At 51.5% G+C, this 26,144-nt stretch overlaps 1 protein-coding gene across 3 annotated transcripts in view; it reads right to left on the bottom strand.

The window, feature by feature from the left end:
* Nucleotides 1-2,703: 2,703 nt before the first annotated feature.
* Nucleotides 2,704-26,144, bottom strand: part of EVC2 (EvC ciliary complex subunit 2) — a 134,028-nt gene continuing 110,587 nt past the window's right edge. For all 3 annotated transcript variants that reach the window (XM_060655460.3, XM_060655459.3, XM_060655461.3), the window contains 6 exons: nt 22,673-22,900; nt 12,564-12,778; nt 11,040-11,127; nt 8,376-8,572; nt 5,635-5,736; nt 2,704-3,477 (listed from right to left, as the gene is read on the bottom strand). In XM_060655460.3, the coding sequence (XP_060511443.3) occupies nt 3,207-3,477; nt 5,635-5,736; nt 8,376-8,572; nt 11,040-11,127; nt 12,564-12,778; nt 22,673-22,900 (1,101 nt within the window). In that variant the 3' untranslated portion in view covers nt 2,704-3,206. The remainder of the gene's footprint in view (nt 3,478-5,634; nt 5,737-8,375; nt 8,573-11,039; nt 11,128-12,563; nt 12,779-22,672; nt 22,901-26,144) is intronic.

Here is a 26,144-nt window from a genome sequence, read left to right as displayed (position 1 = left end):
GAAACAGATCCACAGATCGGTGGCTTCCCTTGAGCCACCCAGTGGATGGCAGATCCAAACCCAGATCCACCTTATCCTTTGTCATACTGTCACTCAATGGTTCCTCGGAAAGTAGGGGCTCTCTCTACAGACATAGCCAGGAAAGCAGTCAGAGGACAATTCATGGAGGTCTTAGAAGAAACAGAGAGTCTTTGGAGGTCTTTCAGCAAGGGAGTGACTTAGATATGGCTACCATGGAGCAAAGTGACTGGGGCCAGCGTGGAGGGAAGCAGGTGCTAGTTCCAACCAGGAGAGAGGTGGTGATACCATGGCCTGGGCAGAGTAGGGGGCAGAAGAGGACACAGATGTCGAGGCTAATGCAATGACACAATCAGCACGATTTGGACACCATAGCTGGGGGCTCAGAAATGGGAAGGGGTCTAGGCTGACAGCTTGGAACCACCCGCCCAGAGAGGGGACATCCATGCGGAAACGGGTTTTATAGGAAGCTGATGAGTTCAGGGTTGGACATGCTGAGGTTGAGACATCTACGAGGGGTCCAGGAGGAGATGTCCAGCAAGCAACAGACGTGTCTGGAACCCAAGAAGTCTAGCCTGGAGACAAAGATTTGGGGTCATAAACATAAAGCTGTTCCCAAATATCCCCGGTCAGGTTGGCTCTCAATCCCAAATCCCGCGGCATGGTTTTCACATATCTATTTAATCCCTTGTATTTAATACTTATTTATTTTTGTGTCTGTCGACTCTTCTCAGACTAAACTCGTCATCGTAGACAGAATCCACAGGGAGCCGAGCTGCAGGCAGGTTTAGCTGTTTTCTCAATTTCATGCAGCTTATAAGTAAAGGAGCTCAAACTTGAGCTAAGTCCCCTCAATCCAAGTTCCCTGGAGCTTCTCACTCACGAGTAGGTTTCCATGTATTGTGGCAGGAACAGCCCTTCTAGCGGGGCCACTGTCTTCACCTAGAGTGTCAACAGGAATGAAATGAGCCACAAAGCTCAATTTTGTGAGCAGGTAAAAATATAACAAAACGAAGAAGCTACACGTGTCGTGTGCCAACAGGGGATTGGACGAGATAGACCTAAGAGCCACCATGCGCACTCTTTACGGCATCTTGACTCTAAGGTGGGTATTAGGACGCCTGCTTTACAGACGAAGAGGCTGAGCTTCAGAGCGGTAAAGTGACTTGCTCAGAAGTTGCCCGGCCAGGGTTTGAATCTGATCTACCTGGTCACAGAAGCACAGGCTTCCCCTAGCCTGTCTTCACGTTTGTCACGCAGTAGGTTTAGAGAAAGTACATCAAGTAATTAGTCTTTCTCTGCCGGTTACAACAGGGAGTTATTATTAGGTGGAAATGCTTTATTTTAAACAGCTTGGGCTCGTCCCGTTGTTGCCGACAGCCTCTTCAATCAACCTTCAGCCCATAGTGTTGAGCTCTGTTTGAGATCCTCGTGTGCAATCTACTTTCAACCATGCATACACCTGGGAGAGTACTGTAGATGCCGGAAACTATTAGAAAGTCAGACGGGTCACCTTCAAGGGGTAGAGGAGGACACTCGTGTGGCAGGCCCACGCCACAATCGAGCGCTTTATGGATCCGGTTCATCTAATCCTCCAAGGGATTTGCGTCACCATTTTGTTGGTGTGGAACATACGGCTCTGAAAGGTCAGGTGACTTACCCAGGGACACACAGCTCCCAAGTGGCAGGGCGGGACGGACTCCAGCCATCTTACACCGAAGACCATGCGTTTTCCACTCCACTACCCTCTGCGCGAAAATCACTGTTCTCTGTCCTTTCTCTGCTCACCGGGCCTTCTGATGGGAAAGCTGGCCCCATCAACTCTCCTCTCCTACATCTGAACTGCTTGCTCGGGCATCTCCACGAATGCAGCGACATGGCCACGGGACGGCTCGTGATGGAGGTACGACCCCCAGCAAAGGTTCACCACGTGACATGCCTGCTGGTGAGAAAGTGCAAAGACTTGGCTTTCTGGCCGCCAACCCACAAAATGTCTCGTGGCAGATAAGGGTTTGGACGTTGGGAGATCTGGTTGCCAAACCAGGCCCTTCCCCTGTAGTGGTGTGATTAAACTCTCTGAGTCTCAGCTTCCTTGGTTGTGACCGGGGAGTAGTGATGCCCACCTTGTTGGGGCGCTAGTGAGGACTAGAAGTGGGCTGAGGTAGCTGAAAGCAAAAGCGATGCTCACATAGCAAATGCTTCATCAGGAGCCCTTGTCCTCCCCTTGCTGGTGACAGGATCCCCTTCTCAATCACTTCCTACCCTCGGGAAAGCTCATGGGGTGAGCCAGTCCCACTGCAACCAGACATCATCGGCTTGACCACGTGTGACGGTAGGAGGGGTGAGAGCAGATCAAAGCTTCTGTGAAACACCAGGACCCGTGGGCAGTGTGCCCACCGAGCGAGTGCGGGGCAAGGGTGAGGATTTGGGGCCATAAAGCAAAGGAACCCCCATCCTGCTACTTACTGACTTTGTGAGCCTGCACACGTCACCTCACCTTCTTCAGCCTTTGGATTTCCTCATTTGCAAAAGCCGGAAATAACTGATTCGAGTTGGAGATCGTCTACCCCAGGGCTGGCATGTTTTCCGGCCGCCGGCACGATAGAGGGCAAATCTCTGCTGTTCACGACGTCCAGCCAAGACCCAAGAGGTAATTAAAATAAAGGGTTCCTACACAGAGCAAAACCAAGTTCCACCGAGAAGAGCGTTGTGTAATTTATTTTCGAGAAGAGTTCTGTGTAATGTATTTTCGAATGTTCCCTTGATAAAAACAGAATATGTAACAAATACAAAATGCAAGAACAGAGAGCCCCCTTGGACACACAGCCCATGAGCAGCCAGGCGGTGCCGGGGTACAACCTGGGGGTTGGGGTCTCCTCCACACCCTCAGAGGGGTAGCGCCACAGTGCTCAAGGCTGGTCCTGTGTCTCGTCACGTCCCTTGTGATGCTAAGGACAGAGAACCTTCTGGAAATTCGGGAGACCAGCTTGAACTGAGTCCTTGAAAGTCGTGGATGTTGGGGGTGTTGGTCTCTTATACATGTGCAATTTCTATCTATGAGTCGTATGCTACAAATGTGTGTGGACGTGGGCATGTGTACACACACACACACACACACACACACACACACACACACGTGTGCAGGAGAAAAAAAATCTGTCTTCAGACTCCAGAGAGCTCCCTTTGGATTAGTCCAGGCCCAAGGCCCAAGTGGCCTTTTTGGCATTCAGAAAGTTCTTCTTCTTTCTCCTGGGAGGAAAATGTAGCGAGATCTCTGGCTCCTTTGGATTTCTGAATATGAAGAGCTTCTCGCCTGTGTTCAACAAATCGATGGCTTCTGCCCCTACGATGGGCACAGCGGCCACTTCTCCGACGGACTCCAGGGACAGGTGTGGCCAGCTTCCTTTTCCAGGCAATGCCGCCCTCTCTCTGAGAGGGGGACATGGCTTCCGCAATATGCTAGAGAAAGAACAGATGATCAGATGTGTTGTTTTTGGCAAGTGGCCCTCCTGAGTGTCCTGATGGAGCTCTCCCCACCTTGGATCCTTAGGTCCTCAATCAGATGTCATTTAATTAATTAAGTAATTTAAAAAGTTTTATTTATGTATTTGAGAGAGAGAGACACACACACACATGCACAAGTGGGGTAGGGAGGGGCAGAGAGAGAGAGGGAGAGACACAATCCCAAGCAGGCTCCATGCTGCCAGTGCAGGGCCCGATGCACGAACCGTGAGATCGTGACCTGAGCCAAAATCAAATCAAGGGTCGGCAGCTTAACCGACTGAGCCACCCAGGCACCCCCAATCAGGGGTCATTTAAAAAATTTTTTTTAATGTTTATTTTTGAAAGAGATAGAGAGAGAGAGCAGGGGAGGGGCAGAGGGAGAGGGAGACACATAATCCGAAGCAGCTCCAGGCTCTGAACTGTCAGCACAGGGCCTGACACGGGGCTCAAACCATGAGATCATGACCTGAGCCGAAGTCAGGCGCTTAACCGACTGAGTGCCCCCCGATCAGGTGTCATTTCAATGGAAGACTTTCTCCCTGTGATCACGAGACTGCCCCTGAAATTAGCCAAAGCCCGCAGCAAGTGGCACGGCTTGCAGACGACTCTTCCTGGCTCACGACTGAACTTTGCAGGAGTTTTGTGAGCCCGCTGTTATCATGTCACTAGCTTGACATCAGCCCTGGTCAGAGTAGGGATAGCACGGAAACTGGTAAATGGCACAAGGCAGAACCCCACCCTGGCTCTCTCCCCACCAGTCAATTATTCAACATTTACCAGGACATCATGGCCCGTGAGCCTCATACCAAAAGCAAGCTGATGAGATCGGACTGCGAAGCAAGAGTCAGCAGTCAGGCAGACTGTGTCTGAAACAGGAGTTACACTTTTGGGGGGAATGTCCCATAACAGGATTGCTGGAGTCCTGTCCATGAGCAGTCCAGCCCCTAGATCCCTGGATACTCTTGACAACGGCCAGAACTACCACCTAAAGGCCACAGGGTTCTCTCCGTGCCCAAGCAGGGCATGACGAGGCCATATCCCTGGGGGTCACCTCCTGGAAGTCACTGACAGGCTTGCCGGCCCTTCTGGGACAGATGTGACAGATGAGGCTCCCTTGCCTCCTGCCTTTGCAGCTGGTATGAATCTGAGCAAGGATTCCACCCAGCTCTGTGTGATCTAGTCTCTCCTCCTCCTGCCATGGCTCCCCAGTGCCTCCGGGCAGGGCAAAGGCTGGCGGAACGAGCCGGGGGAGGGGGGGGGAGTATTCCCCCTGATCTGTACTCACCCCACTTACATCAATGCAGCCTGGGGGTGCCTTCACTTCCCGTCCTTATCTGGAGGAACTGATTTGCTCCTTCGTGGGGCACTTGATGTTTACACAGCTTGCATTTGATTTTCTTGGCTTGAGCTCAAAACCCTGATCTAAGTTCTATGGGACTAAATGCTGACATCCAGACTATTAACAGTGGCTCCAGGATTTTTATCATGGACAGTTCTTGACGCTTGGCGTCGGCCCCTTTACCTCAGTCAAGAAATTATGGAAGGGACAGGCCTCAGGGTACACACTTCCCTTGGACATCGACCGTTTCCAGAGCACATACTGGGTATCGTCACTTTCTACCCTGTTATGAATCCACCTGACCTCACTCTTTCTCTAAAGCTTTTCTAGGAAGAAACACGGGACGTACTTGTTCAATTGGTGGGAGCAATCTAAAACCATCCTGCCCCCAACTGTCCTCTGACATCCAGGTGTGCGGAAACCACAGCTAAAAGAGAGAGGTGCTTGATGCTATCGAAAAATCACCGGCCTGGAAGCCTAGGGGTTAGCCAGATGGTCCCAAATCCCATGGCCACTGAGTCACTAGTTAAAATAACTACCATCGTTAAAGCGCTAATAAGTGGTAAGAGAACATTCTCTGACAGCTAGAGGCTTATCTTCAGCTCCTTAACTAAGCCCATTGAGTAAAAATTGTAGTCTTTAGGGAAGGAATGTGGGTAGCTTGGAGTCACCCTCCCCCGGGTTACTCGGGGGCCCCTGGCCTCCCGTCCTGCTCACAGGCGCAGCCGGGCGGACCCGCTGCCCAGCCCACCGGAGCAGGTGCCCATTGTTACCTCTCCTTCCTCTCGCGGGCCCAGAGCATCTTTTCCAATCCTCCGCTTATCAGTTCTCCCCGTAGTCTGCTTTCCAGGGCTTGCCACCAGCCCTGGTGCTTCCTGAAGGCGAGAAAGGAATGTCTTACGTCATCTGGAAAAATAGGCTCCTCCAGTGATCCACGATCCCCAAAAGCGCGATGGCACGCCATCCCTCAACGTGACCTTGAGCGGACAGGAAGAACTCATTTTCACGGCTCTGTCTCTTTCTCAAGGCACGCTGATCGAGCACCTTCTCTGGGCAAGACACAATCTCTGTCCCCAGGAGGTTCCCGGTCCGGGGGTCAGAGCCGGGCAACGGGCGACATCAGTCAGGCAGGAGAAGGCTGCCGAGAGGTGGAGACACTTGAGCGGAGTCTGGGGTCCCCACAGAGGGAGCACACGGAGCGTTCGTGGAGGTATGCATTCTCTGTGCCGACGTATGGACTGCCCATCCCTGGAGGGCACGCTCCATGCGGAACGACTCTGTCTTCCTCACTCTCCCACAGCTACTAATGCTACAACAGCGGGCATGCTACTAATGCTCAGTAGTGTTTTACGAATATATTAAGAGAGCCGCAATGGCCCGGTGGAAGCTTGGAAGGAGGGCTGCCCAGGGAGCGCTAGTGCCCAGCAGAGGACTGTGATTCTCTGCTGTAGAAAGGACATTGCAGGGTCACACAGGAGAGGGACAGGAGGGAGATGTTGGAGGGCCCTGGGCTCAGGTCAGTTCACTAAAGAACACTGTGGAGCTGAGAGTCCTCTCTCCGTGCTCCGCTCTGGCCAGGCTCCTGCTCTGCTTCTGCTGGTGCACACTGCCTGGCTGGGGGTGGAGACAGACCCTCTCCCATGGTGTCAGCCTCGCTCTCCCGGGAGCGAACTCCTGGGCAGAGAAAATGGTCCTGTGAGGGCAGCACCCCAGAGAGCAGGTCTTTCGTACTCTCCTGGTCCTGCCCATCTCGGGACCTGGGGATTCGGCTCTACCTGGATTCTGACAGGTTCCCCCGCCACATGCCTTCTTGCTGAGATCAGTCCATCAGATTTGGTTGCTTGAAACCCAAGACCCTGAACTTGTGACCGAGCACCAGGTGCTTGGGACTCCCTTGACCTCAGAGACAGTGACAAGTGGCCTAGAGCTCCAGAACTGAGTCCAGTTGGCCACGAGGCCAGACAAAGAAATGGCAAGCTCTTGCCCCACACGCGTGGTGACGGCCGCTCTGGGTTCTCTTGCCTTGTCTATCAGCAATCGCTGTTCACCAGCCTCCCAAACTGAACTGGCTGAAGGTGCAGCCCAGTAGGGTGGCCACATTCAGGTTCAGGGTCACCTCCAATACCTGCCATCTGCATGTCCCTCCCTCTCTGTGCACTGAGAGAAACCACCCTGTGCAGTGCAGCTCTCTGACCACGCCCACACACAGCCCTGACCCGGCCCCCACCCATCCCTGGCCACACCCACATCCAGCCATGACCACGCCCACACGCAACCCTGACCACACCCACACTCAGCACCGCCTTCACCCACTCAGCCCTGACCACACCCACTCAGCCCTGACCACGCCCACACCTAGCCCCTAGCTGTTGGGCCCCGCTGCCCTGAGGGACTCATCTGGCCCCCCGTGGACTCACACCCCTACCCCACAGCTCCTGTCCCCACAGTCCCACCCTGCCTCTCACCCAGCCCTACTCTTCGCCCTTGGCGGTGCTTCCTCCTTTTTTTGGTTGAGATGGAGAAAAAGACACTGCCCCCTTCTTCAGGAAAATAATGTACATACACGTGGGTGAGCACTTCGGCGGACTCGGGGGTCCTGGCGGAGGAGGCTGGCTTCACCGCCCGGCGTCCAACACTCTTTCCGGGTGCGGCCGTGGCTTTTCTTGCTACCTCGTCCCTCTCAAACTCTGTTCTCGGCGGCACCGCCGGCTGCTCCCCACACCCCCTCGCTGCACGGCCCTGCTTCCTGTCTTGCCTTCTAAAGAGCCCGTGATGCCCAGATTCACACCTGGCACCTGCTCCTGAAGGGAAGCGTCTATGCAGCATTGTCCATAATTGAGCAAAACAGGAGTCCAAACCAAACCTCCTACGAAGGCGTTTCAAGAACTGTGGAAAGTACGAATTTTAAGCTAATAAACAGCAGAGATCATAGTCTAAGTGATCACGATTGTACAGAAGGACGTCTGCACGCCGCCAAGAGAGAAGGCAGTAGGCGCCCCCGACTGTGCCATCCGGCTGCGAAGGGGGAGGTAGGTGCCACATACTGGGGTTGCTGCACACTCAGACGTACTCCGACATGTTTCTACACACTCGCGCACACACACCCGTGCACACACCAAACGCACTCCTAAAACCCTGCAAGGAAACTGCAAGGAAATGCTAATGGCCCTTTTCTCCAGGTATTAGAACCATGGGTATTTCTTTTCCTTCTTTTTCCTTTGATGCATTTTTTTTTTACACTTTAGTGTGTGTGGCATTTACGGCTGGGGAAACACCTTAAGATTCTACTTGGAAAATAAATTGGCGATGAAAATAAAAGTCTGGACGAAATACTTAGGCCTACCATGACTTCAAAAGGATTCACAGCCCCTGGTCCGGGTGTCCTTTGCTCCATGAGCGATGAAGTGCGGACCGGGAAGGTGTGTGTGTGTCCCGGGCCTGCTTCCTCCCTCCATTTGTTGCCTTCGTGGCATCTCACCCCGTTTTCCAAAAGCAGCCTGGATACCGCACTCACCCCTTCCTGCCCAGGTCGGCCTGCTCCCCACCACCATCATTCTCCGCCGAGTGGTCCGGATGCCTCTGGCTGCCCGAGTCCAGCGCGGCCAGCAGCTCGGCCGGCGAGGCCGTGGGCAGAGCCACGCTCAGGAGCCGGCGCAGCGTGCCCCCCGGCACCATCGCCAGCCTGGACAGGTACGACGCCAGTCTCAGCTCCTAGAAGGGTTAACAGGAAGCTTGCACCTCACCGCGCTGACCTTGACGAACAACACGTCCTAACGGATGACGGTCTTAGGATTTTGGTCCCAGGGAGATAAATATTTTAGCAGCTCAGTCTTGAAAATACATTCCCAGATTCACAGAGCTGTCAAGAAGAATCTATTCGGTCATCAGGACACATCCAAAACCTCCATCTATCCTCCCAGATGCTCTCAACTCCTGCTCCGCGGCCACGGCTCTGGCCTGCAGTGGGGCCAAGTGGGAATGGTCCCCAATTATGCCATGGCCCACCCCTGGATGGATGCTGCGTGAGAAGAGCCAATCTCCATAAGTCACATCCTGTCGTGCATCTTTCTTTCCAGAACTGACAAAATGCAGAGATGGAGAAGCGCTCAGTGGTCGCTGGGGGTTGGGGATGGGCGGGGGGGGGGGGGGGGGTGGGGAGTGGGAGGGACAAAGGCAGGTCTTTTTCCCGAGGGAATAGTTCTGTATCTTGATTGTGGTGCCGGCTACATGGATCTACACGGGATAAAATGACACAGAACTGGACAAACACTTTGTAATTGATGTCAGTCTCCTGGTTTGATATTATATGAGTTTTGTAAGATGCAGTCATGGGGGGAAACCAGTGAAATGTGGCGGGGGGGTGGTACTGGAGCTCTCTATACTATCTTGGCAATTTCCTACCAATGTAAAATTGTTTCATATCTTTTTTCTAAAGCTTATCTATTTATTCTGAGAGAGAGAGAGAGAGAGAGAAGCCAAGAGAGAGGGAGAGAGAGAATCCCAAGCAGGCTCTGTGCCGTCAGCACAGAGCCCGACTTGGGGCTCGATCTCATGAACCGCGAGATCATGATCGGAGCCAAACTCAAAAGGCGGATGCTTAGCCAACTGAGCCACCCAAGCGCCCCTAAAATTGTGTCGAAACAAAAGGTTAAAAGAGACAGAGTATGGGTTCTGCATTCTGGCAAACCCGAGCTGGCTTCCAGCCCCACTGCACAGACGGGACTATGTGTGTCCGTCCTGGAGCAATGCCTTTATTTCTCTCTGTCCTCAGCTTCCTTATCTGTAAAGTGGGTGACAGGAACCCTTATGGCAGAGGATTCTGTGAGCACAAAATGAGCCGGAGCGTGTAGAACCGTCCCATACTGGGGAGACGCAGACAGCAGCTCCAAACAACACTGCAGTCTGGGGGACGAAAGTCTGAGGTCGCTTCCACTGGGCTACAGTCAGGATGTCAACAGGGCCCCTGCTCAGGCTCTAGGGGGGGCCGCACGTCTTCCTGCCTCTTCCAGGTTCTAGCTGCCACCCGCCCGCCTTGGCTCACAGCCTTTCCGGCATCTTCAAAGTGTGTCCCTCCAACCTCTGCTTCTGTCACTGTCACCCAGCCCTCTCTTCTCACCGTGACTGCTCCTGCCTCCCTCTTACCAGGACCCTTTCCCTCCTTCCTGCATGGATTTCTGTTGTGTATTAGAGAGTGAGCCAGCAGGGGAGGGGCCGAGAGAGAGGGAGACACTGAATCCGAACCAGGCTCCAGGCTCTGAGCTGTCAGCACGGCGGGGCTCGAGCTCACGAGCCGTGAGATCTAACCTGAGCTGAAGTCGGACGCTTAACCGGCTGAGCCACCCAGGCGCCCCTCGTACACCTTTCATTTATACGCCTTGATTTATTTTCCAGCTCCTGAGAGCAATGGACTCGATCTTTTGTGTTGACTGCCGAAATCCCAGTGTCCAGGATAGTCCCTGGTGCTTATTAGGCACACAGCGAATATTTATTCAGGAACAAAACCTCTTCAGAGGATGTCAGGGTCTTTGAAGTTAAGTGGACTCTAAGTCATGCCTTATGTGATGAAGAAAAAAATCCACTTTGTCTACAAATGGCAGTGGTCACGCTGGAGCCGCGAGGGGGTAAGGAGTTCGGTGAGGAATACAGGTAGGGTCCCGGCCCCTCCCACAGCACAAGGAAGCCTCCTGCCTCGCTGGGTTGGAGCCCTTCGTGTCTCAGGCGGCATCCCCTTCCCATTTTATTCGCGAAGCAACGAGGCCGCGTCTTGCTTTAAAGGGAATGTGAAGGAGCATGAAATGGGAAGGCTAGAGCATTTAAAGAGAGTAAAACCTGATTTCATGGCCAGCTCTGCTCCCGGTGGCACCTGCTCTGTGCAGGTCACACTTGTGCCAGACCGAGAAGAGGAGAACAGAATGTCTGGGAGCCCTTTCAGTCTCGGAAAAGCAGCTGACCAGGGAGGTCTCGACTACTGTCACCGCTGCTGTCACTGTGCCCGATGGGACGTCCTCGGCCTGCTGGCCCTGGGCCAGGCGCCTGTCATAAATCCATCCAGCAGTTCCCTGGGCTCCACTGTCACCCCCGCCACGCGTGCTACAGGTGAGGACACGAGCACTCGGAGGAACAGGTGACATGATGTGCTGACAAGGGCCGGCCCAGAGCATGGCTAACGGGGGCTCACCTGGCTGTACAGGGTCGTGAAGGTGTCAAACTCCATATTCTCCAGCAAATCTTCGAGCACGACGCTGTGGTCTCGCTCCTCCCTCCAGCTAGAGTGCAGACAAAATCTACGTGAGTCCACTTTAGTTAAAATGTGACCCTCGGAGAAGATCATCTAGTTATTTAAATAACGATCTCAAGGGGGGGCCTGTGTGGCTCAGTCGGTTGAGCGCCCGACTTCGGTTCAGGTGATGATCTCGCAGTTCATGGGTTCGAGCCCCACATCGGGCTCTGTGCTGACAGCTCAGAGCCTGGAGCCTGCTTTGGATTCTGTGTCTGCGTCTCTCTCTGCCCCTCCCCCGCTTGCATTCTCTCTCTCTCTCTCTCCCCCTCTCAAAAGTAAATAAACATTTAAAAAATCATGAATCTAATCTACATTATATATTTTTAAATATCTATTAAAATAGATGGCCACAAGAGGCTAAACCTCTTCTTGCCTAGAACACTTTGCAAATAACATATTATGGAGGCCCACCAGGACAGAGGGCTCCTCAAGGGGAGAAGTTTTGTGGGAGACTTTTCTGTGGCTCTGCTGGGCCATCCGTGGTCCTACTTGGACAAGTCTTAAGATTAGCTGTCACGCTCGAGAGAGACCAAGATCTGGGGTCCGAGCCCACCACGTTCCCTGTGTGGACATGGACCCAGAACTGTGTTGCTAGCCTGGTCCTGGCACTGGCCACAGATGCTGGTGCCACCTTTTCACGTGAGGGTCCCTCTCAGGCTTTCTGACTTCCACACGAGAACTGCACTTTGCTGTTGTGTTTATAGGCAAGCAAAATCAGATAAATTAAACTAACCCAGAATCTCGCCACCCAGGGGTCACGTCCGTTACAATTTGGTCCGCTTCCTTCTAATTAATTTCTGCGTGTGCGTTTTCATAAAGGGAATCACACTGTGTCTATAGTTTGCACCCTGTCTTTTCCACATCAACATTCTACTCATGGCGGAAAATGATGAAGCTGTTAAAAAGTTACGTTTCCCAAGAGTTCTTGGCAAAGGCCAGTGGTCTGTTAGGGAAGAAGAATGCAAAGTGCAGCCCTAACAAAGACCGGGGTTCTGTCTGTTCCAAAGCAGGATGCAAACGGTTACGTTTACCGTGAGATCGGAGTCAGGCCTGCATTCGCTGCATTGAGTCAGGTTTTGGATAACGCGCTGTGGTTACCAACGAGGCTGCCGCTGGGGGAGGCTGGGGGGAAGGGCACACGGCGATTCCCCCACACTATTTCTGCCCCTTCTTGTGAGTCTATAATTATTTAAAAGTAAAAAGTTCAAAACATATGCTCAGTAAAAACTTCAATGAAACCAAGTATAAGAAGATGTCAGGGACCAAGTGAGCTAAGTTAGCAGCAGGTGTCTGAGCGCTGGAGGATGCCTGAGACGGGAGCATGACAGCCCGGGGACCGCGTCCGGCGGAGCTGGGGGGCCGGGTGCCAACCAGGCCTACAGGGGACCGACGCCACACGGCGCCACAGGGCACTGGGCTCACCTCTGCTGCTGGTGTTCCAGTAACTTCCGGCCCTTGCCCAGGGCTTGCTGCAGGACAGCGGAGACCTGCCGATCGGAATCCGCATCCTCGGGCTCGTTCAGAAGCCCGGGCCCGTCGCCGGCCCACTGTTGCCGACTGGCCAGCACCCGCTGCAGCTGCGCGGCCTCCTGGTTCGCCAGCCTGCCCTCCAGCTTCCTCCCCAGCTCCTGGAGCTCCTGTGTGCGCACAGAGGGGTGGCGGTGAGCACAAGGCAAGTGGGCCGGGGGTTACATCCGACCTCCCGGACCCGCGTGACCTGGCCTCCCGCGCCCGTCCGGCCGTGCAAACGGCACGAACCGACTGCGACGGGACCCCTCACGCCTCCCGGCCTTTGTGCACGCGGCTCCTGACGCCTGTGGGGCCCTCCTCTGCTTGCCTGGCCAATTCTGGGTCTCCTTTCAAGCCCTGGCTCAGGAGCACTTCTTCAGTGAAGGGCTCCTGAGGTCCCTTGGAAGATACAGACTCCCCCTCTCCTAAGGCGCCCACTCACCTCCCCTGTACGACGTGCCCGTCACAGACCGAGTGTCTGGGGCCTCTCACAATTCATGTGTTGAAGCCTTAATCCCCATGGGATGGTGTTTGGGAGTGGGGCTTTGGGGAGGCATTTGGGTTTAGACGTCGTCAAAGGTAGGGCCCCATGATGGGGTCAGTGTCCTAAGAAGTGGAAGGGAGACACCGGAGCCCCTAATCTCTGCCACGTGAGGAGTCACTGAGTCTGCCGGCCAGGAAGAAAGCCCCAAGCAGCAGGTGACCGCTGGCACCTTTATCTTGGACTTCCAGCCTCCAGAACCGTGAGAAAAGTGTCTGTTGCCTCAGCCCCCAGGCTATGGTGTGTTGTTATCGGGACCAAGATGCTGCCCCGTGTCTGCAGCTGCCTGAAGTCCCTGCACCTTTCTGTACAGTGTGAACCCCAGAGGGCAGGGCGACGTCCCCACCTCCCTGACTGCAGCGCTCAGCACCGTGCCTGGCGGCTGGCACCTGCCGCTGACATACGTGGGGCATCAGCACACATCCGTCCGCCCGGGGGCGAGGCCTGCACGGGGGCACAGCACCCCAACAGGACCCACAGCGTGCTGGGCGCCGTGCTAAGTGCTTCCAGAGATTGGTCTCACTGAGTCCTGTAACGGCTCTATAGAATGCATAGTCTTCTCGGCTTTTTTAATTGTTTAATTTACGTCCAAGTTAGCATATCGTGCAACAATGATTTTAGGAGTAGATTCCTTAATGCCCCTTACCCATTTAGCCCCCCAGCCACAACCCCTCCAGCAACGCTCAGTTTGTTTTCCATGTTTATGAGTCTCTTCTGTTTTGTCCCCCTCCCTGTTTTTATATTATTTTTGTCTCCCTTCCCTTATGTTCATCTGTTTTGTCTCTTAAAGTCCTCATATGAGTGAAGTCATATGATTTTTGTCTTTCTCTGACTAATTTCACTGAGCATAATACCCTCCAGTTCCATGCACATAGTTGCAAATGGCAAGATTCCATTCTTTTTGATTGCCGAGTAATACTCTGTTGTATATAGATTCCACATTTTCTTTATCCATTCATCCATCGATGGCCATTTGGGCTCTTTCCAGACTTTGGCTACTGTCGATGGTGCTGCTATAAACATGGGGGTGCATGTGCCCCTTCGAAACAGCACACCTGCATCCTTTGGATAAATACTTAGTAATGTAATTGCTGGGCCATAGGGTAGTTGTATTTTTAGTTTTTTGAGGAACCTCCATACTGTTTTCCAGAGTGGCTACACCAGCTTGCATTCCCACCAGCAGTGCAAGAGATCCTCTCTCTCCGCATCCTCGCCAACACCTGTTGTTGCCTGAGTTGTTCATGTTAGCCATTCTGACAGGTGCGAGGTGGTATCTCAGTGTGGTTTTGATCTGTACTTCCCTGATGATGAGTGATGTGGAGCATTTTTTCATGTGTCGGTTGGCCATCTGGATGTCTTTCTTGGAGAAGTGTCTATTCGTGTCTTTTGCCCATTTCTTCACTGGACTATTTGTTTTTTGGGTGTTGAGTTTGATAAGTTCTTCATAGATTTTGGATACTAAGCCTTTATCTTAATGCCATTTGCAAATATCTTCTCCCGTTCTGTCGGTTGCCTTTTAGTTTTGCTGATTGTTTCCTTCTCTGTGCAGAGCTTTTTATTTTGATAAGGTCCCAGTAGTTCATTTGTGCTTTTGTTTCCCTTGCCTCTGGAGATGTGTCAAGTAAGAAGTTGCTGCGGCTGAGGTCAAAGAGGCTTTTGCCTGCTTTCTCCTCGACGATTTTGATGGCTTCCCATCTTACATTGAGGTCTTTCACCCATTTTGAGCTTATTTTTGTGTCTGGTGTAAGAAAGTGGTCCAGGTTCATTCTTCTGCATGTCGCTGTCCAGTTTTCCCAGCACCACTTGCTGAAGAGACTGTCTTTATTCCATTGGATATCCTTTCCTGCTTTGTCAAAGATTGGTTGGCCATACATTTGTGGGTCCATTTCTGAGTTCTCTATTCTGTTCCATTGATAGGGGGTCTGTTTTTCTGCCATAAGTAATGCATAGTCTTATTTTCCCCATTATGGACAAGGAAGTTAAGGCAGACGAGTTAAAGCAAGCTTCTGTTTCATGCAGTAATTAAGTGGCAGAGACAGAATTTGAGGCCAGGCCAGGGGAATCCAGGGTCTGTGTCCTTAATCATTGGCTAATCTGCCTCTCATTGGCCGAACAGAAGAAATCTGCATTCTTAGGCCACCAGAGTCGGATAATCTGGCTACAAGAGACTGTCTACAGCTCACTGGGTAAGGGGCACAGGGGAGACTGGAAGGTCCCACGACTCGTAGAAGGCAGGCACCTTGAATCCGTTACTCGGCAGATAGGCCAGTGTTCTAAGTGGGGTTGGAGGGTAAGGCTGGGCTTTAGTCCTAAGGGGCCTCGGATGGCCTCCATGAGACAATGGTGGTCCATCATCTTCCTAAAGTGAGTGTCAAAGAGTCTGCCTTCCTACTGAGGAGCCAAAGTTTGCATCTAATTTTCAAAAGGTTCTCAAAGCACCCCCCCCCCCACTTCCAGCTCAGGAATACTCAAGAACTAAGAGAGAAGAAGAAAGGGCCAGAGAGGTAAACCAAAGGCAAAGTGTGGTGAGCACTTGGGTTTTGCCCGCCAGGGCCATGGAAGACTTTGGACACTTCCGAGGAGGGTCCTCTAACGCGCGCAGGTTTCTAACTATGGCCATCCATCTCGTCGCAGCATCCCATATGGAAAGAGAAACCAGCCCAGAGCTTCCAACAGCGTTAATGAGTATCCGACAGTCTGTTGTGTCAGCACATCTGGAGCCTGGTCCCGGACCAGACTCTCACTGAGACGCCGGCCCCGGCCACCACATGGGGAAGGAAGGCTCGAACCCGCCCCTGCCTGTCTCTCCACGGCATGAGTAGAGCACAGAGAGCACCACACGTGTTTTCCAAGACCGGGTGAGCCCTGGCTGGCCACAGAACGTGAATGGACTGTGTCCTAAAGGTTGTAACTGCTATTGTCCAGTTCTCCCAGAGGCCGCTCCGTCCCCCCAAACGCCTTCCGCCACCCGTCCGCCCACCTGCCACTTTGCCCAAATGGAATCCAAGGCTCAGTTCTGGGGCGGTCTTCCCTCATGCCCGCTCTCCTTACCGAAGTTGAATTGCTGAGGGCAGGGAGCACAGGGCCTGGCTGGTAGAAGGAACAACGGTCAGCATCAGCATCACTGTCTTCATTATTCATAATAGTAATAATGGCAGCAGCACGTACCCGACGCGTACATGGCCAGACGCGATTCGGTACAAGGTAGGAGGGTGCTATCACGCCATTAGAGATAAGGTGGCGGACGCACAGAGAGTATAGGAAAATCTCCCTGAAGGCACAGAGCTGCCTGGGCGCCACGCTGAGGGGTGATGTCACGTTGTTCTGACTCTGGGCCGTACCCCCCAGCTCGGTTTCTCTGGGACCCACTCCACAGGTATCTGCTGAAGGAATGGGGAGATGGATAGACAACGAGATGATAGACAGACAGACTGACAGACACGTCCAGGCCTTTCGTTGGGCACCGGAGATCAGGAGTGCATGAGACACGGCCCCCAGACTCTGGGAACTCGCAGTCCAGTGTGGGAGACAGCTGTGCGGTTATAGGGACAGGAAGCAGACATCATCTGCTATCGCCGAGACTCAGGAGGGAGGACGTGGGAGCGCAAAGCTGAAAGAGACCAACTCTGCCCAAGGGAATCACGGGTGGCTTCACAGAGGAGGCAACATGTGGCTTGTCTCAGAAGATGGATAGGAGCTTGCAAAGGGGCGAAGAAGCCAGACAGAGGTGATTCAGAGGAACGGAGGCCTGAATGTCTCTCAAGTGTGCAGAAGCAACAGAAAGTCCAGAGGTTTGAAATGCGGGGTCCGTCCCCAAGTGGTGGAAATGAGGCATTTATTTATTTATTCATTTATTTAATAAATGTTTACTTACTTATTTTGAGAGAGAAAGAGAGAGAGAGCACGAGCAATGGAAGGGCAGAGAGAGGCGGAGTGAGAGAGAATCCCAAGCAGGCTCCACACTGTCAGCATAGAGCCCGATTCGGAGCTCGATCCCACAACCCTGGGACCATGACCTGAGCTGAAAACCAGGAGTCAGAGGCTCAACAGACTGAGCCACCCAGGCACCCTGAGGTGAGGTTTTTAAATACAGAGCTGGGGGTGGGGCTGTCAATGATCGGTTTTATGTTTCAGAGATTCCTTGGCTGCAGGGTGGAGGGGACCAGAGTAGGGAGAGGGAGGGGGGTGGAAACTGATGTGCGTACAGGAGCCAGGCTTTGTGGGAGAAGGGGTAAGCCCTACTTGCCAGCTGCTGGAGCTCGGTGAAATGATGTAACCTTCCTGAGCCTCTAGAATGGGTAGAATTGGGTATAAGAGCATCACGGGGTTGGGACACCTGGGTGGCTCAGTCGGTTGAGCGTCCGACTTTGGCTCAGGTCTGCTGTCAGCACAGAGCCCGACGCGGGGCTCAAACCCACGAACCTTGAGATCATGACCTGAGCCGAAGTCCGATGCTTAACCGACTGAGCCACCCAGGTGCCCCAGGAAACATTTTTAAACAATGCATCATGGGATTGACAGAAGGTTCAAACACTTAACAGGATGCTTTGGACTTAACGAGAGCTCGATTAATGTGAGCGACTTACCGGTAGTGTTATTTTTCTTTTTCATGCCTAGATTCATGCCAGCAGTGAAGCTGGGCGGCAGACGTCAGAAGTGAGGGAAAGAAAACAGTTCAGGCAGAATCCGCAGGCTGGGTGGCAGCAAGAGGGCAGTAAGCCAGAGCATGAACAGAGGAAGACACCGGCTTCAGACTTGGAAGAAGGGAAACACAGCAATTTAAGCTACTGTGTGAACTCGGTGGGTACAGTCAGTCCGGGGTCCCATGATCTGTGCCGAGGAAGTCCGTCCTATGCAGACTTGCCCGTTCCGCCGCTTGCCTCCGTGATTCAATTATGCCTCGTGTGCGTTCCCATTTCACAAGCTAAGTCTAAATCTTCCATCCAAGGAGGTGCACCTGATACACGATACACTTTTCTTAGGACTCATTTCTTTCACAGCATTTCATGCCATGCTTTTTTTTAAGTCCCCTGAGGGTTTAACAGCTTAGAAGCCCATTCACCAGGGAAAGCGGTTTTGACAGAATGATCCACTGTGGAATGAAAGTCTAATATCTGGAGCCAAACAACAGGTTTGTCTCCCCTCCAAACGCAAATCGAGAAAACGCTGGCATCACATCCATTGCCTTACCACCAACTTCATAATTACATCATCTGACTCAGGACCCGTGGTTCCAGTTCGGGATACCCAACTCTTGCAAACACATTCAAGAATAAGGAAGCTTTGGTGCTACCCCCAAAGGCTGTGAGATAAACAGAAAATGTAAGCGTCACATCCAACCCTATGACTACAGAAATCAGGGTGGTCTCAGATAAAAAGAGCCACCGAGCATCTCAGGGCTGAGTTGACGGGCTGCCCAGGGCACCCAGAAGGAGCAGACACAATGTGAACCGAACACCAGAGGCTCTTCATATCTACTCTGCCCCTAATCGAGAGACGACCTTGACCTGCCCCTCCTCCGAAGGCCTATAATTCAGGGCCATGCCCATCACCCCTCAGCCATACTTGCCGTGGATTTTGGGTAAATACCCTGTGCAGATTCCCTCCTGTCACTAATTTGCCAAGAAGTTTTTGTCTGTTACACTGAGACGATCGTGCGAGTTTTTTCTTTTCTCCTTTAATCTGCTAATCTGGCAAACTTTGTAAATGGAGATTTTAAGGTTAAACCGACCTTCTATTCCTGGGAAAAACTGAACCTGGCCATGCTGTACTCATTATTTCATGGCTGGCTGGCCTATGTTAATTTTTGTTTACAAACTGTATGTACATCCAAGTTTGCAAGTAAGGGTGAAGGGTTCATTGTTCTCATACTACCCACGTCTGGTTTCAGTGTAAAGGTTGTCTGAGCTTCACAAAATGAGGAATAGTCCCTATTTTTCTAACACCAGGAATATTGTGTAGATGAGGTGGAAAAGTTTGTTGGAGCTCACCTATAAAACTATCGGGGTAGGTGTATTTTTGAGTGTCTTAGAAGACCTATTAATTACTGAATCAATTTCTTTCATGGCAATAGGATTATAAATAGACTTCTACTTGAGTCAATTTTGATGATTTACATTTTTCTAGAAATTCTTCCATTTTATTTCAGTTTGCAAGTCTATCTACATGAAATCGTTGGTAGAGTTTTGTTTTTAAAAACTCTACTTCATCTATAGTTATGTTGCTTTTCATTATTTACTTGTCCCAGGGGTGCCTGGGTGGCTCAGGTGGTTGAGCATCCCGACTTCAGCTCAGTTCATGATCCTGTGGTTTGTGAGTTCGAGCCCCAAGTCGGGCTCTGTGCTGACAGCTCGGAGCCTGGAGCCTGCTTCGGATTCTGTGTCTCCCTCTCTCTGCTCCTCCCCACTTACACTGTTTCTCTCTCTCTCTCAAAAATAAATAAACATTTAAAAATAAATTAAATCATACATACATACAATATTATTTACTCATCCCTTATCTCTTTTTTAAATGGTCACTTGTGTCAGAGCTTTGTATATTTTATTAGACTTTTTTTTCCCCAGAAAATTCACCTCTTCTCTTTATTGATCTTTTCTATCACAGTTTTGTTTGGTTGGATTTTGGCAGTTTTAAAAATTTTATTTATGCAACCTTCCTTCCTTCTTTCTACAGATTAATTTGTCACTGTTACCCTCTAGCTATTTATATGATTGTAATTGTGAACTTTTCTTCTCTAATTTAAGTTTAGAGCATTCATTTCTCTTAGAGCTGAAAAGCTGCGTTAGCCAAATCCCACAAATTTTGATCTGTTTTATTTACATTATTACATTATTTTTCTGTTCTACAGTTTTAGAAGTTTCCATTATGATTTCTTTGACCAATGACTTATTCAGAGGTAAGTTTTAAAACTTCCAAAGTATGGGCTTGGAGTAATGACCTTTTCTTAAGTGGATTTAAACCTAATTGGTCTTTTCTTTCAAAAAGGTGGTCAAAATGATATTATACAGTCGTTTCCTTAACTGTTCCAACGTGTGCTGCAGAAGAAGATGTGTTTGTTAATTGCCAGCTGTAAGATTCTGTAGGTGCACATTAAATACAGACTGATGAATGGGCTATTCAGTTCATTGGTATCTTTCCCTGTGTCTCGTCTGATCGCCCACAGAAAGAGGGGTGTGTGCAGAAACCCCTCACTATCATGAACGACTCATCAACGGTCTATCAAGTTTTCTTTTCATTATCTTGGGTCTTCTATCACATATACGCAACTGGAGACTTGCTTTGCTCTCCAGGTGAATGAAACTTTAAAATCATTTTGGTAGCACCTTTAATTTTTAAGACAATGTCATAAATCGTGATTTTATAGTCTAGGCTGCTAATCCGAGCATCCGACGTCTTTAGGGATTTTAATCTGTTGGGTTTTGTTTCTCCGACACATACATCATCTCGTCTTGCTTACGTGTTTGGGGACTCCGAAATTCAATTGAGAATACTTATTTGGCTGAAATTTATCTGTGAAAATCCCGAGTTGCCCAGATTGAGGCTATTTTTCTCTGGAGAGGATGTGCCATGGCTTTGGCCATGCACCAGAGGCGTCATTCAACCTACAACAATTTTATTTTATTCTATTTTTTTATATGAAATTTATTGTCAAATTGGTTTCCATACAACCAGGGCTCCTCCCAACAGGTGCCCTCCTCCATGCCCAGCACCCACTTTCCCCTCCCTCCCACCCCCCCCAGCCCTCAGTTTGTTCTGTTTTTAAGAGTCTCTTATGGTTTGGCTCCCTCCCTTTTTTTTCCCCCTTCCCCTCCCCCATGGTCTTCTGTTAAGTTTCTCAGGATCCACATAAGAGTGAAAACATATGGTATCTGTCCTTCTCTGTATGGCTATTTCACTTAGCATAACACTCTCCAGTTCCATCCACGTTGCTACAAAAGGCCGTATTTCATTCTTTCTCATTGCCATGTAGTATTCCATTGTATATATAAACCACTTTAATTTAATGTATCAGCTTAGAGATTTCCTGACTGGAGGGCTAAAGTATTTTTGGATTCCTTCCTCACAGCAGCAAGAGCCTTTGACTACAAATTCACGGGGAGACTCCCCTCCACCCCACCCCACCCCCACCCCTGGAGCAGGGCTGGGGAAGGGAGGGAAGGACAGGTTTCCCTGGTAACACCTTTGACAACAGGTGACTTTCTCTTCCCACCCCCTCACTGGGTGTCCTACCTCCTCGAACACCCCCAGCCTCATCTCCTGTCTCCCCCAAATGAACCCCAAATCCCTGGGTTGTAGGTTTCAGTCTTTTTCCCTGGATCTGAGCCTCTGGATTTGCCTTCCCCAGGATATCCTTGGCCTTTGGGAATTTTCCACATTCTCTTGTGAACTCACAAAGCACTAAGAAGTATGCTCATTTTTATTTATTTAGCATCCATATGTTTTGTGCTGGAATGCCAACGTTTCCACATCTTTCTATCCCTAACAGAAATCAACGTCATAATTGTGGTCACAGTGCAGGACGCATGATGTTTATGGGAAAAGTAGTTCTGGACTCTTCAGAATCTAATGTTATTTATGACTTTCAACCCCCACCGGCAAGATCAAGGTGGACAGTCCATGAACGTGACCTAGAGAGTTTAAGTCAGAAACAGACTGCATTCCGCTCCTGGCATTTCTTTATTAGCCGCGTGGACTTCACAAAGAACTTGATATGCCACCTGCCGGGATCTCAATTTCTCTACCCGAGAACTGAACAGCAGTACCTACTTCACAGCACAGTGCTATAACTAAGCGATATAATGTGTGACAGGGAGCATAAGGTCCAGCAGTAAGACCTCAACTTATACTCAATCGCGCTTAACGCGTCATTTTTAGATGCATGCGTACGAACTCTTAACGCTCAAATGAGAGTATGCCCATTCACAGCTTGTTAGTGCTTTTGCTCGCATATACTCAATAAGCCTGAATTCCTTCTCCTCTCTATAGGTAGGATAATAACATACGAAATTCTAAAACACTCTCCTCAAGGATCTAAGGTTAGTCCTCAGTTACTTCCATGGCTTTTGTTTTATGAATACACCTCTCGCACCTTGAAAAAAATGCGGCGTGCGGGAATAACCGTACAAATGTGATCATAAACGTAAACAACAGTGCAGTATTTCATTGCATCTAGGGCGCCGTTAATTGAAAGCCACACTGTTATTTTTCACAGCTCTGTGATGGAGCTCCTGATGCTGCTGTGGATGTGGGAGACGCATCCCGGTGTCAGAGGTGTTAAAAATGTTGTAATTCAAAAGGTTACTTCTCAGGGGCAAGGCAATCGAGCAGCCTCGGGGTTGTAAGTTCCCTCACTTAGTCCTCACTGCGACCCTGAAGCATACACAGGGCAGGCGACCACCCACTTGCCGGCGGGGGGTGGGAGAGGAGCCAGAGGAGCCCATCCCCGATCGTCCCCTCTTCCTTCCCGAGCCCCCGCGCTCACCGGGCTGTGCGACCCCAGGATCTGCTCGCAGGCCAGCTTCGTCAGGGTCTCCGACTCGCTCAGCTCCTCCAAGAGCAGGTCCTGGACGCTCAGGAGGGCGGTGTAAGCCCACAGGGTCTTGGCTATCCTGGCGGCCTTCTGGAACTGCAGGGAGGCGAGGGACTCCGCGAAGCGTGCCTCCTGGGTCTCCAGATGCTGCACGCGTTCCCGGAGCAGCTCCCCGCGGACCTGGGGACGGCAGGCCACAAGCCACACAGGTGAGTGGCGGGGGGTGTGGAGAGAGGACTTCCAGACAGCAGCCCGCTGGGCTGAGCTCAAGCACCCATTCACTGGGGGTGGGGGTGGGGGGGCTCGGGAAGGGCCTCCACGACTTGCAAAGAAGCAAGCACTGGGAGGTGCAGCGTGCAATTTAGGACCACGGGGTGTCTCTGTTTGCAAACACTCGCCTCGCTGGGGCTTCTGGAGTCTGGCCGTTCCCTCCACATTTATCACTCTGGAAGGTACAGGGAATTACGTGGCTACCCAGCGTGAAATCCCATCCAGAGGATGAAAGTTTAAACTTCGGAACAGGCTCTGAGCCCCTTCCCACCCCGCTCCCAGCAGAGGTACGCCTGCAAAGTCTCATCTGTTCCTCTGCTCCCCCCACCGCACCCCTGGGACTCCACCCTTCCCGGGTGCCTGGGGGCTCCCCGTGGGACTGAAATGCCCCGCACCCTCGTCTTCCTGAAGATCCTCTATTTGTCCTTCCGTCCCCGGTTCCAACCACTGTGTTAGAAGTGTCCTCACCGAGCACATGCTTGTCACTCTCGTCTCTGCCTTTCCTCCTCCCGCTGGCCCTCACCGCACCGTTGACCCAGCGGGGACCCGAGCCCCTCGGGGGGAGGGCCCAGCACCTGAGGGGCTCCAGAAACCCCAGACAAGGGAATGCATCCACTCCTCTGGGTCCCACAACCAAGCAGTTCATTCTGACATCAGTGTGTCTTCTCTATGTCCCCACTGCCTCTTCTCCTTTCTCCAGAAAAGATGCCACATGAACAAGGGGGCCTGATGCTTCTCACACGTGGCCCCCCGAGCCCCTGATGGCAGCTCCCTTTAATGTGTACCCCCTCCCCTCACAGGGACGCCACAAGCCAAAAAGCGGCCTGCTTGAACACGTGTCTTGGTGAAGTCTTTCCTTTAATCTTTAAACGTGTGTGGAATTTCGGGGCGCCTGGGGTGGCTCAGTCGGTTAAGCGTCCGACTCTTGGTTTTGGCGCAGGTCATGATCTCACGGTTAATAAGTTTGAGCCCTGCGTCGGGCCCTGCGCAGACAGCACAGAGCCTGCTTGGGAACCTTTCTCTCCCCCTCTGTCTCTGCTCCTCTCCCACTTGCCCACACACACACACTCTCAAAATAAATACATAAACCTTAAAAAGTTACTTAAAAAAAAAAGCGCGTGTGGAATTTCATTGCAAAACCAAAGGTAAACGTAACCCAGATACGGACGGGGTATCACACAGCCTTAAAAGGAAAGGAAATTCTAACACAGGCTACAATTTGGAGGACGGCGTGCTCCGTGACATAGGCCAGTTACAAAAGGACAGACACTGTAGGATTCCTAGAGCAGTCAAGTCCATAGACACAGAAAGCAGATGATGTGTGCCAGGGGCTGGGGGCAGCAGACACGGGGAGTTGGTGTTTCGTGGGGACAGAGGTTCAGTTTGGGAAGACGGATGGCGGGGACGCTTTGCACAACAGGGTGAACGTACTGCATGGCACTGGCCTGTATGAGCAGAAGCGGTTAAGACAGTAAGTCTCACGTCATCTATATTTTACTACAATAAGAAATATTGAAACACTTTGTGGAATTCTGTTTTCTGCCATGTCACCGATTTTTTAAAAATTTTTCACGCTTATTTTATTTTTGAGAGAAAGAGACAGAGCGCAAGTGGGGGAGGGGCAGAGAGAGAGGGAGACCCAGAATCCGAAGCAGGCTCCAGGCTTCGAGCTGTCAGCACAGAGCCCGACGCGGGGCTCGAACCCACGGACGGCGAGATCATGACCTGAGCCGAAGTCGGTCGCTTAACCAATTGAGCCACCCGGGCGCCCCTTCATGTAACCTATTTTTAATATTCATCTGTTTATGTTCGGAGAGGTCTCGGATGGCTGACACAGGGAAGAATACTTATGTGATGTGGGGGCCGGCGGAGGATGCCGACCCCGGATCTCCCGTGGCTGCACAGCCCCACCATGTCCATCCACGTGTCCCTCGGAAGCAGACAAGGCCCAGTTTGAAAAGCGCAGATTTCACCTCTACAACCTGACCTTCGGGAAGAAGTCTGATGGGGGTGGAGAGGGAAGAAGTCCCCCAAAGGAACAAACGGACAGCTTGCCGGCTGGGGAAGAAACTTCTGTCTGCGGGGCCCTACAAACGCTTCTTGGAGAGGCAGGGCCTCTGACCAGCCTCAGAGAACGGAGAGGAGCCACCAACGGAAGGCAGGGTCTGCAAAGATACACAGTATAGGCACCTGCATATCTGGTTCACGGCAATGCCCACAAACATCGGGGGCCAGAGGCAAGAAGACACAGAAGTATGGCAGACAGACAGAGCTGGTCTGGAAGACAGACGTTCATTTCCCTGCTCGAACGGGAACAAGAAGCCTCGTTCTCAAGAGGGTGCTACTAGACCCCCACCTTGCCCTAATGTGGACAACCAGGTGACAGTCACCTGCCCACTGATGGGTTCCCATGGTGACTTCGGATCACACCTGGACCTCCTGGGTTGGCTGGCAGTCACACCTAGCCTGAGGCGTCCACACAGTTCATGCGGTGCCCCCACGTCCCTCCAAGACTGGGCAAAGCCTCGGGAGAGTGGGACCCAAGAGCCGTGTCTGATGGCTTCTTCATGGGGACGCGGGGTCTCTAACGTGCTTCAAGGATCTTCCCAGTCTTCCTGCAAATGCCTTTGTCCCACAGCTACTTTCTTCCTGCAAGTCTGCAGACAGGAAATCCATTTATGCTTTCATTCATCAATCCAAAAACTGACTAATGAGCACCAAGTAGGTATCATATAAAGGAATGTGTGGTGCACTTAGGAGAGGGGGCGGGGGTAGAGAAGAGGTGAAGATGAGTGAGACAAGAATCTGACCCTGAAAGAGCTCCCAACTGAGGACCCAAGTAGGCACAGGGGTGAAGGGGGGCCAAGGGCTCCAGAGCCAGAGGCCTGAGTACGGTTTCCAGCTCTGTCACTTACTGTCACTCACTAGCTCATGACCTTGGGCAAATTCATTCAGCTGTGTATGACTCTATTTCCTCATTTGTAAAATGGGAATAATAATACCTCCCCACGCATGGGTTTTTTTAAAAAAAGCTTTACTGAGGTATAATTGCCATACGATAGGCTGCACATATTTATTTTTTTATTATATGAAATTTATTGTCAAATTAAGTTTCCATACAACACCCAGTGCTCATCCCAAAAGATGCCTTCTT

The sequence above is a fragment of the Panthera onca genome, chromosome B1 (assembly GCF_046562875.1).
Source record: "Panthera onca isolate mPanOnc1 chromosome B1, mPanOnc1 haplotype 2, whole genome shotgun sequence".
NCBI lineage: Eukaryota > Metazoa > Chordata > Mammalia > Carnivora > Felidae > Panthera > Panthera onca.
The sequence above is the reverse complement of the archived record's forward strand: the minus strand, read 5'-3'. Positions and strand labels throughout refer to the sequence as shown.